Source organism: Phodopus roborovskii, unplaced genomic scaffold (genome assembly GCF_943737965.1).
Source record: "Phodopus roborovskii unplaced genomic scaffold, PHOROB, whole genome shotgun sequence".
NCBI classification, from domain to species: domain Eukaryota; kingdom Metazoa; phylum Chordata; class Mammalia; order Rodentia; family Cricetidae; genus Phodopus; species Phodopus roborovskii.
In genome coordinates this window covers 38,918,828-38,931,456 of record NW_026126480.1, presented here as the reverse complement: position 1 = coordinate 38,931,456, position 12,629 = coordinate 38,918,828, and the positions used below count along the sequence as shown (strand labels likewise).

Here is a 12,629-nt window from a genome sequence, read left to right as displayed (position 1 = left end):
AACACAGAAATGAAAAAGATAGATAGATAGATAGATGGATGGATGGATGGATGGATGGATGGATGGATGGACGGACGGACGGACGGACGGACGGACGGACGGACGGACGGACGGACGGACAGACAGACAGAAAGACAGACATACAAAACAACACAAAACCCAGGTCTGATTTTCAGGGGCGAAAGCAGCCACTTGAAATGAGAATGGTAGATTCAACCCTGCGACTCTGCAGAGACAAAGGCTGTGATGGAAATGTCCAAACAGAGGACATACACTAAGGGAGAAGCACAGAATTTCTAGTGAGATGTGAGGCGGCGGCTGCCAGAGGGTTAATGCATGTGTAACTGGAGTCTTCAGAGGCAGACAGTAAATGAAAGGCAATTTTTGAGGAAACAGAGGCTGAAAAGTTTCAGAATTCACTTTAAATAGTAAACCTGTGTCATAGCAAGGGTATCTGCTATATGTGCCAGAAACAGCAAAAAACTGCACCAAGGTAGATCGCCATCAAATTGCTTAATGATAGTGAGAAATAAAATAGTAAAGTGGCTAGAGGAGCAAAAGAACAGAGTTAAGGATGATAGCAAATTTATTATCAGAAATAATAAGCTGAGTGGGGTAATGCTTGATAGAGAAACAACAATAAAACCTGTCCACTGAGAATGCTTTGCTCAGAGAAGTATCTTTCTGAAATACAAGTGGGATAAAGATACTTTTTAAACAAGTTAAAGCTAAAAGAATGAACCAGCCAGGTGTGGTGGGACAATATTTGTAATTCCAGTGAAACAGAAGCAGGTGGATCTCTGTGAATTCCAGGCTAGCCAGGGTTATATAGTGAGAGTGAGAGCCTGTCTCAAAAAGGAAAAGAAAGAAAGAAAGAAAGAAAAAAAGAAAGCAAGAAAAAAAGCAAGCAAGCAAGAAAGAAAGCAAGCAAGAAAGAAAGAAAGAAAGAAAGAAAGAGAAAAGAATGAAACAGCAACAGATTTACTCTTGTTTTTATTGTTGTTGTTTGAGATAGGGTCTTACTGTTTAGCCCTGACTGAACTGGAGCTCAGAGATCTGCCTGACTCTGGATCTCTGTGAGTTTGAGGCCAGCCTGATCTACAGAGTGAGTTCCAGGAAAGACTTCAAAGCCACATAGAGAAACCCTGTCTTGAAAAATCAAAAACAAACAAACAACAAAACAAAACAAACAAAAAGAAACATTAAAGGAAGCCCTTCACCACCAGGGAAAGAATACCAGACGATGATGATGAGATCCCACACCAAGGAACAACAAATGGGCACTTTACACATAGCCTTTCCCCCTTATATTCTAAATCTCGTTCAAAAGATAACTAGGTGTTGGAAGCAAAAGAATCTATTGCTGTATCTGTAACTTGCACAGGAATGAAATGAGCAACAACAATAGAAGAAAGACCAAAAGGGACAAAGTGAGAGTTTGTTCTTTTCTCTTTTATAGGATTTAAGTATTCTTGCACCCTTGTCTGTGTGCCATGTGCATGCATTCATTGCCCATGAAAGCCAGAAAAGGGCATCAGATTCCCCTGAAACGGGAGCTGCAGGCCGTTGTGAGTTGCTGTGTGTGTGCTGGGAACCAATCCTGTCCTCCGGGAGAGCCAATTTCTCTTAAGCACTGAGCTGTGTCGCCAACCCCTAGAAGGTTACTCTTGCAAGATGCTCCTAATGTACACAGAAACGCTATCCCATCACTTCAAAGCAGATTATGATACACTAACAATACATATGGTAGTTCTTAAAGCAGCCATGAAAATCAAATAATTGTAGCCACGCAGTCAAAAGGGAATAAAAAGAATCACAAATATAATAAAAACAGAAGAGATGGGCAAATAAAAAACAACTCTAGAGAGTGTATATGCTGGACTGTGGGGAATAATATGCTGCAGTATTGGTTCAATGATGGGAACCGTGAGAGTTAAAACCTGACTTTTTAATTACACAGAAAGAGGAAAATGCTGTGTAATAAGCCCTCTGTATACTGTGGATATATTTTACTCTCATTGGGTAATTTAGCTGTTTGGCCTATAGCAAGGCAGGATAAAGTTAGGTGGGACAATCAAACTGAGGACTGGGATGAAGAAGGGCAGAGTCAGAAGAGACGCCAGCCAGCTGATGGGGAGCAAGATGTCACCATTCATGTGGTAATACATAGATTAATAGCAATGGATTAACCTAAATGTAAGAGCTACCTAATAATAAGCCTGAGCTGCTGGCCGAGCAGTTGTGTTTAATATAAGCCTCTGAGTGGTTATTTGGGAACTGTCTGTTTACAGGGAACAAACATACCAGTTAATCCAAGATATTCATAAAAGCAGAAACCGTTTAGAGAAGGGAGAGCAAGGTGCCTGGAGACTTTCTATACTGTCCTCCTCCTCTTCCTTCTCCTCCTCCTCTTCACTGTTTTAAAAGCCAGGCACTGTGGCCCATTCCTCTGATTTTTTTTTAAATTATGTATGTATGGGTGTGTGTGTGGGTGCACATGAGTGCTGTGTACCAAACTTAAGTCCACTGCTCTTAACTATTGATCTATCTCTCCAGCCATTATATTGTCTTCAAAACTTTTCTGTATATCTAAACCTGTTTAAAATACCCTATTATTTAAATATATATATATATATATATATATATATATATATATGCATGTAAGGCAAGTGTGTTTATATCTACATATATATACATATACATATATATTATATATATATATGCAAAAAATGTAGCTTTTTCACAGTTGAGAAAAGAACTAGACAGTAAACCCAGAAAAGCATCGAAGACACTATCATTTTAAGTGTAGTTATTCATATAGGAAAAGCAGGAGAGTTTTTCTGCTTTCTACTCTCCTCTGTTTCCAGCAGTCCCAATGAATGGGTATTGTCTCACGACGGAAAAATGCTCCCTTTCCTCTTTTTAAAGCTTAAAATGGCTTGCTGCCCACAGATGGGCAGACAGCAGACCGAAAGCTCCTTTTCCAGCCAGCAGCTAAGACCTACTTAGCTGGGTCACTTCCAGTCAGCAGCTAAGGTGCCTGTTGCTTGCCTTCCTTCCATTCCCCGCCCAGGATTCCTTCTGGCCAGAGGTAAACAATGAGTCAGAAGGACAAAGGCAAGCTGACTCTTTCCTGTAGGGAGAAGTCAGGAGAGCTGGGAGGTTGTAAAAGGTGGATAGCAGGACAGTGCAGCCTGCTGCCAGGCGGGTGCCTGGGACCCAAAGAACTGATCCTACAGAGGCTCAAAGCTCAGATCAAATCTCTTTTTTTTTTTCTCTTGCTAAGATCTGACTGTTCTTTCACAGGGAAATTAGACACTAAAGATTGACTGGGTCTTCCGTTGTAATTATGAAGACCACAACACACTTTCAGGCCCTTCTGAGAGTGAGTCTGGTTATAGGTCTGGGTTTGGGGTGGCATCAACCATGTTATGCCCCGTCCTGCCTGTGTGAGCCCGGGTAGGTTGTCTAGCCTCTATGAGCCTCGTTTTCCTCCCAGGGTTCCCTCAGTCGTCTATATGCATGTGTGTGGGGATGTGTTCAGTCTTGAACCTCACATCTAGCACACAGCAGTCAAGGACACATGACTGCCATTCAGGGAAGTTCATTGATTCTGTCCTGCTCAGGGGAAGAGCCCAGGCACTGATGCTGCAGGACTGACAGGGGCATGGGCGTTGCTACATTTACCCAGCACACGGGTAAATCTTATAATCAGGACCACTGCTGCTCCCCACCCTGTGTGTTAACATTCAGGCACCTGCACTGGCCTGCCCCTGGGACCTGGCAGGATATGCACATGCCAGGACTCAGGGTCCTGACTATTTGGTCTCTGAGCATAGACTATGCCCCTCCTTCTCTCTTCCTTCTCTCCTTCTCCCTTCCTCCCTCCCCTCCCCCTCCCCCTTTTCCATTTCCCCAATAAAGAAGCCCTCCAGTGAGCCCTGAGCCCTGTTGTGTGGTATGATTCCTTCCTGCCATTTTTTCAATTGTAACACCGTGGGTGCGTTTACTAAGGTCCATCCCAGCCCTGCTCCATTCCTCTGCTCTACAATATGGTTTAAACTCACTGAAATAAGAATGCCGGGATGAACTGGCCTATCTGGGAATAGCTGTATAAATCATAGAAACCACAGCAAGGACCTCCTAGGATTTGGGACCATAATCACCCCCATTAAATTGTCACTCTTCTCTACTACCAGGGGTTTGCTTAAATAAAGGCCAGACCAGGAGCCTTCCCAGGGAGTTTCTCCTTTCATCTTTCTTTCACCATGTCTACGCTGATCAGTTTCTCCCGCACTTGCTAGCAAGCAGACTGCTGGGCTTCTTTGGGGGTTGTTGTTTTCAAACCTTAGCATCTCTGACTCACCATTTCCTCCCACCCCCAGGGAACACTATGAGGTCATAGGGTTGTTTCTCAGATACATTGGACAGGATTAAACTGGCCTAGAACTTACATCACAGACCAGTCCAGCTTCAGACTCACAGAGGTCCAGAGTCTCTGCAGAAGGCATTAAAGGCACGTGTTATCATACCCAGCAATAATTTTTTCTTTGTTTTGTTTTTGTTTTTTGTTTTCCTACAGAGATTTCAAATGAGAATGTAAAATTAGCAATCAACCATGCTGGAGGCCTAAGCTAAGGTGACTTTTGAGAGTCACAGTACTCTTGCCAGCTGTAAACAGTAATTTGTTGAGATTATGAACCTTGTTTACAGTAAAAACAAATGCCTTACCTTCCTGGTTACCTTCTTACAGTAAGGAGTCCTTTGACCTCTTGACTTATAATTTTTTTAATCAGACTATAATTCTGTCCAATGTATCTGAGAGACTTCCTTATGATCTCATTCCCATTAAAGAAGAAGAAAAAAAGTTCCTTATAAATGCTGTGACTAGAGCCAGCAAGGTGAAGCATCAGGTAAAGGCACTTGCCACCAAGCCGGGTGACATGAGTCTGATCCCCGAGAACCACCTGGTCAGAGAGAACCAGCTCCCACAAGTTGTTTTCTGACCCTCCTAAGTGTACCATGGCACGTCTACACCCCTATAAATAAGGCAATTATGAAAGAAACTCCATAAACAGTGACTTCAGGAGCCCCCTATATCTCCCTATGTAACTAGTATTAAGATGAGAATCCTGCCTCTGTGTCTTGAGTGTTTCTCTTATGAACATCTTTCTTCTCTATAACACACATGCTTAATTTATTTTTACTCATGTGTGTATGTATGTATGTATATGTATGTGGATGCCTGTATCTACAAAAGACAGACCAGAGTACTGGATACCTTGGAGCTGGAGTTACAGGCAATTGTGAGCCACCTGATGTGGGTGCTGGGGCCGGCACTCCGGTCCTCTGCAAGAGCAGTAGGCACTCTTAACTGCTGAGTCTTCTCTCCAGACCCTTGAATATATTTTAAAATCTTTTTCTCATTAAACTCTAACTTTGCTCCATATTGAATCCTGAACTCTTTTCTGTGGCATGACTTCAACCGAGCAGAAGTTTCTCCAAAGAAGTCCCGGGACTACTGCCCTTCTTCCTTCCCTCAGCCTCCTTGTTCTGCTGTTCTACAAAGGCTATGTGACAAGGTCAGCTGCATTTTGTAGGGTTACCATTCTTAGTTGGTGGTATCTAAGGAGAGAAGGGCTGTAGGAAGCAATGGGCCTGAAACCAGTCCAGATGCAGACATCCAGGCCAGCCATGTTGGATAGACATGGGAGCAGGCAGGGGTATTACCTGGATTAAGCTAGCATTGCTCTTGTGGGGAGGAGGGCAGGACTGACTTCCTTCAGGAACCCAAGTTCAGGCAGGGATGGACATGTAATGAGGTTGGACTATGCAAGGTCAAGTTCTAACAGTGACACCATGTGGCAATCTGGAAGCAAGGCAGTTGGACAAGTGCCTCTCTAGGTAAGGAATCTACTCCTGGGGGCCATGTAAGACCCTGGTTCTACTTCAGCTCAGAGAGGGGGATGCTTCTTGAGGCAAACAGTGGAATTTCTACCACTAATGAAGATCAGGCAGTGCTCCAAGTCTGTGTCCTTGTTTGTAGTGTGAAGATATGGCCTGGGCTGAGAACCTCTTTGGTAATATTAATTTGTGCCTTTTCCTCTATATATTCTCTCTCCATATTTGCTGAGAACTGGCTCTAGGGCTCCCCAAAATCAGAGAGTGTTCAAGTCCCTACTACTCAAATTCACAGTATATTCCTTCCGATACTTTAAATCATGTTGATTCCTTTTTTAAAATGTATCTGATTTTTATTGTTAAACAAAATCTGGCTATATACTCTGTTGAAGCCCACACTGTCATCTAACTCACACTGAGCCTTCTGCCTCTGCCTCAAATGTGGGGTTCAGAATGGGCTCCACTCCACTATGACTATATACTAGTTTTATCTAACAGAATGAAAATAAATGCCCCACTATATTGTTTAGGGAATAATTTTTAAATCTGTATATGTTTAATACACATGTACTTTTTCCTGTCCACGGCAGGTTGAAATCACAGTTGCAGAGACCAAAGGATAAGGTGGGTAACTGTTTTCCTCCCACAGCTCAGCTGCTGCAGACTTTCCTGCGCTTCTCATCTCTGGAGCCTTTGCAACTAGAAAACACAGTCTGAAGTTCATGGCTATTCCTAGCTTCTGTAAAAACCCTGTATCCTTTCAGAGTGGATACTGGTTGTACAATTAGGCCACCAGAGGAGGCAAATGAATTTAAAGATGAGAGAGCAGAAAAAAGTCCTGGATGGAGGTGAGGATGAAAGTGGGGGTGGGGTGGGATAGACGGGGAGCTGGGGAGGGTACATGGTGAGAATTCTCCCCTTGGCTTTCTAACCATGTTCTGGGGCTCAGAGGTGTGCTCTGGGATATTTGTACACTGTGTGGAGATGCATTGCTGTGATTGGTGTAGTAAAGAGCTGAATGGCCAATAGCTAGGCAGCAGAGGATAGTCGGGATTTCCAGGGAGAGAGAGGAAGAGGAGGAGGGATCTAGGCACACGGATTTCATCAGCAGACTCAGAGCAAGTCGGACATGCCGTATTGAGGAGAGGGAACTGAGCCATGTGGTAGAATGTAGATTAAAAATATGGGTTAGTTAAATTATAAGCACTAGCTGGAAACATGCCTAAGCTAATGGCTAAGCTTTCATAATTAACAATAAGTCTCCATGTCATTATTTGGGATTTGGTGATCCAAAGATAGTCTGACAAGAAAGCTTGCTTCAGAGATGGATGAACATTGAGGAAGCAGCCCCAAGGGAATGGTCATGTGGTAAAGGTTATAGGGAGGCAGTATAGTTGTGTGGTCAGTGGATAATGTGGCTGGACCAATGGGTATCTTAGTGGTGGTATGGGGGAGTAGAGGTCAGAGGATAGCGTCAGTACACCAGACTTTAGAGAGGGAACATCAGGCAGGGTGTTGTGGTGGCACACACCTTTAATCCCAACACTCGGGAGATGGAGGTAGGCGAATCTCTTTGAATTCTAGCCCAGCCTGGTCTAGGACAACCAGGTCTCTGTAGAGAGAGGCCTTAGCTCAATAAAACAAACAAATAAACAAATAAATAAATAAATAGGAGTGCCCCAAGGGAATTCCTGCCAGCTGGCAGAGTTAAGGATTCAGAATCAGAGCTGAATTGGTTCAAAGAAAACAAATTTTCATTTTGTAGCCATAGCTCATTTGGCATGGTGTCTGGCACTCATATGCAAGTGAGTATTATACTGTTATCCTTCTGAGAGATGTCAAGACTGTTGTGACTCACACAGCAGCCCTGCCCCATCTTGCCTCCTACAAACATCCTGAGTGCATGAAGCATACGGGGCCCGTGTAGATTTGGGATGAAATCTAACCCTGCACAGGGACAAGCACTAATTTATTGAGAACTGACCTGTTTGCAGTTGTGACTTAGATGTTGCCTGTTCCTAGACACCTGCCATCTCTTTCATGCTCAGTTCACATGCCCAGGAGAGATAGTTCTTCTAGAGAAAAATAATAATTAACTAACACTGAGGAACAAACAACAAAAGAGCTTTAAGATGCAGTTACTCAGAAAGCCATCTGTGACACAAGCTGGGAATGTGTCCCCAGTCTCCTTAGAGACCCCAGGGCTCCCTGAGGATGGGGCAGGAAGCTGGGCCTTGAGTCTCAGCTAGTAGTGGGTTCCTGCATGTGAGATCCCAGAAAAAAAAAAACTATTAGTCTCATGTCATCAGAGCCAACCTAGAAGTCTGGTTAGATCCCTGACTACTAAAAGTTTTGTCCTATTATTTGCTTGGGAACAGGGAACAGAGGATAGAGATCTGGGGAGACAAGGCAACTCCCATGCTGAGATGACAAAGGTCATGGGTGCAATGCAAATTATCACTCCTGTGACCACCCTAGGGGTGTATGCCTTTAATCCCAGCTCCCCAGAAGCAGAGGCAGGTGGATTCTGCCTGGTCTACATATAGAGTTCCTGGCAGCCAAGGCTACATAGTGAGAGCCTGACTCAAAAAAAAAAAAAAAAACCCACTCTTGTGACCCAACAAAATACTGTGCTTCATCTGATTATTTCTCTAAAGAAATTCAATGTTCATGCCAAGAAGAAGCAAGAATTTCCTCTGGACACCACTACCCAAGAAAACACTCACCCTCTGCACATTGTAATTCCTGCCACTAGGGGCCACTTTTACATATCCAAAATAAAACATGGTCACTTTTTACATAGAGGCTTGAAGATGCTATGACAAAACATGCCATGACCTAGTATCACTATCTGTGACAGGGACTGACCATTGGATTTTGAAGTTTTGGTTTAAGGAGCTCCTGTTTGTTCCTTTAGGGCCTGCAATTACAGACTCCTGGGAGCTCTTCAAGAGTGTTACACTAACCAGATCTAAGGCCTATTCATGACTTGAACCCACAAGTGGTCCCTAATTGACTCCACTCTGCTTGGCCTGTGTCCCTGCTGGGGACCAAATACTCACATCTACTTGCTTTCAATTCATGGATGCCTCTAGAATCGAGATTGCAGAACACCGGGTAGAGAAAGGTTTAGTAGGAAGCCATGAAAGCCAGTCTTGGCCATGGTCATAATGAGGAGCTACTCTTGGACTGGCCACATGCCATGTCCACAATATGGCTGCATTGGCTTCTGGACTCTATCCGCCAGCCTCCCTGGGTGGCTTGAGGAAGGGCCTCCTGAATTTTGTGTTCTGTGGCTCCAAGTGCCATACCTCAACTGCCCCCACCCTGAATTACAGACTGCATACAATCATATATTAAGCCCCTTGGAAGCCTCACTCACTTGGAAGATAAATTACTTGAAACGTTGCTGGAATAGAAATGTATGGTTTCATCTTTGGGCAGGAAAACTATGAATTTTCCAATCCCTGCAGGCTTAAACCAACCACAGAGTGTTCCATGAATCATTGGTCTGAAAGCAAGCCACTTAGGACTTCTCACATGTCTGGATTTCCCAACACAAATGCATTAAAGCAAGGGCTGAAACAAGCACTGAGTGGATCATGCTGCAGGCTGCATCTGCCCATGCTCCACAGCCAGCTCCCTACCTGCCAGCACCAGTTCCAATCGAGTCCCCCTGCTTCTTCTGTAGAGAGTCACTGTTCCCAGCCAGTTGCAATGCTCCTGGATTCTGAACTGATGAAGTCCTCTGAATCAGGAGAAAAAGATATTGGAAAGAAATTCAGAAATCTGTAAAACCACAGCAATGTTTTTCAATAAGCCTGTGACCGAAGACGTGCACGCTACAGCCTATGGTCCTCCCAGAGCACTGCCATCAGCCAGGCAGGTTACTGAGCCTTAGACGAGATATATAGAGGACATGTGGAAAGCTGAGCAGAGGTGGCACAGATCTCTTCAAACACACAGTTCCAATCAAGCACTGTGACTGCTTCAGTATGAAACCAAGCATGGGGGCTAGAGAGATGGCTCAGTGGTTAAGAGCACTCGATGCTCTTCTGGTAGATCCAGGTTTGACCCCCAGCATCCACATGGCAGCTCATAACCATCTATAAATCCAATATCCTCTCCTGGCCATGCACATGATGTATGTACATACATGTAGACATGGGGAAAAGGGCTCTTCTTTTCTTTCTTCTTTGAGACAGGGTTTATCTCTATAACAGCCCTGACTGTCCTGGAACTCGCTCTGTAGACCAGGCTGGCCTCAAATTCAGAGATCCACCTGCCTCTGCCTCCCCTGGGCTAGAACTAAAGGTGTGTGCCACCACTGCCTTGTTAATTTATTTTTACCTATGTATCTCTCTCTATTTTAAACCAGTTGTAGGGATTGAGCCCAGGACCTTGTGCATGCTAGGCAAGTAGTCTACTTCTAGTGTCATATCTCCATTCCCAGCCATTGTACGTCAAACTCAGCATTTAAGTCACAGGACAGAAAAAAATGAGATGTTTTTTCTAACACTCAATTTCAGTGATGCTTGCAGAGGCATAGTTCAGAAGTCAGGAGAAGGAAAGAGGCTTCCATAAACCCCAAGCCGTATTTCCAAAGGGCAGTTACTGTGTTTTGTCTTCCCAGGAATGGCTTTGTACTCCCATCTCCCCACTGAATAGCACATCCTTTGGGGAATGGTCTGCCCCTGTTTAAATGTCCCGCCTATGCCCTCTGCCTCTTAGAAAATGTACAACACAACAATGACATCTTGAAATTTGCAGTCAAATAAATGGAACTAGAAAAATCTATCCTGAGTGAGGTAACCCAGACCCAGAAAGACAAATATAATATGTACTCACTCATAAGTGGATATTAGACATAAAGCAAAGGTCAACCAGACCTGGGGCACAACCCCAGGTTACAAAGAGGACCCTAACAGAGACATACCTGGATCTGCCTAGGAAGAGGAAAAAGACAAGATCTCCTGAGTGAACTGGGAGCACAGGGACAGGGGTGTGTGGGAGGAGGAGGGGAAGAGAGAAGGGGAGTGGGGGAAAATGTATAACTGAATACAAAAAAAGAAAGAAAGAAAATGTACAGCACAATGCCCCTGCCCACCCACTAGAGTAAGAACAGACACAGCTGTGACCCAATGGGAGATGTCATTCTGTAAATGTGTTTCTCATATTTGTTAATGAATAAAGCACTGTTGGCCAATAGGAAAGCAAGATAGGTGGGACTAGGAGACAAGGAGGAGAGAGGAAGTAGTAGGGAGGAGTCAACATGGAGAGACTGAAGAGAGCAGAACCGCTGGCCCACTGTCTCCAGTAAGATAAGACCATGTGGAAGTACTTAGATTAATAGAAATGGGTTAATAATTAAGACAGAGCTAGCCAATAAGAAACTAGTACCTGGCCAACAGCATTATATCAAACAGAGAGTCTCAGTGTGTTAATTGGAGCTGGTGCCACGGTGGGTCCAGGCCAGCAGGAAAACCTTCTCCTAACAGTGGCCAGGTCCTTCCACAGGATTCCTTGAAGGGACAGAGATCTTAGGATCTAGTGATGGGTGGGTTTCTCAGTCCCTTGATCTTAGTCATGGCAGAAAAGGCATCCCACAAGCATGGGAAAGAAGACCATGCGGACCAAAACTAGGGTAACACCAAGGCCAGCACTCTGGGGTGTCAGACCCCTGGATCTATTCTCATTGGCCCACCTAACTAGAGGTGACTGAAAAAGGTGTTGAACTCATTATTTTACTTTTCTGGTACAAGCTGGACATTTGCTATATGCAACTAAAAGATTTCCACACACCTATCATGCAAAGCTTTCTGCGGCAAAATGGGTCTGAGGTGTTACATTTCATGGCCATTTTTCAGAAATCCACAGAGCATGGTAACATCTTAAAGGTCCCACATGAAATAATTTACTGGAATTTTTTTTTCCTTTGAGGCGGAGTCTTCTTATATAACCCAGGTAGGCCTGAATTTTGTGGTCTTTCTGTCTCTCTTCCCAATGCTAGGATGACAGGCATGTTACCACCTTGACCAGATTCATTTACTGAATTTTAACTCAGAATACTTCAAGTTTCCTGACCACCCCATGTTTGTGACCCACCTGGTAATGTCTCATAGAACTGGCGCGTCAGTGACACATACTTTAGAAGGCTGTTAGTACGTGGCCTCCTTCCTCCTGCCCTGGTTTGTTCTTGTTCAATCTAGAAAATGATCCAAATCCTCAGAATAAGATGTCCTGGTGCCTTTGCCTTTATGACGGGGAAGGTGGCATTCTTCAGGGTCGGAGGCATGGTTTGAGAGCTAGCTGAGCCTTTTTGGGGTGTTCTGGCCATCATGAGGGGTAGTGGGAATGGGTACTAGAGCCTGGACAAGAAGATTCTGAATGCTGACCATCTTTCTCATCTCAATGGTTCCTTCACATTGTCCAGAGAGACAGAGAGAGAGAGAGAGAGAGAGAGAGAGAGAGAGAGAGAGAGAGAGAGACACCTCTGTCCCTATACTTTTCTGGGGCAACTGGAGACACAGAAATCCTCTCATGAACAAACCAATTCCTCAGCTCAAACCATGGACCCTGCTGTAGCAAAACATTGGATGAGTATGTCCTTTCAGGGACAGTTTGGGGAAGAATTATTTTCAGTGGCTGTTGATTCATTTAACCACACGAGAAACATTCATCTAAAGCTTGCCATGGGCTATAAAGTGGGCTGGGGAACATCAGTCTCT

At 44.3% G+C, this 12,629-nt stretch overlaps 1 protein-coding gene across 1 annotated transcript in view; it reads right to left on the bottom strand.

Annotated features, from left to right (window-relative positions):
• The window catches only part of LOC127227790 (transforming acidic coiled-coil-containing protein 2-like), a 44,499-nt gene that overhangs the window by 12,385 nt on the left and 19,485 nt on the right, over positions 1–12,629 (bottom strand). Inside the window, exon 4 of the mRNA XM_051192124.1 lies at positions 9,549–9,649. Coding sequence (XP_051048081.1) covers positions 9,549–9,649 — 101 coding nt within the window. The remainder of the gene's footprint in view (positions 1–9,548; positions 9,650–12,629) is intronic.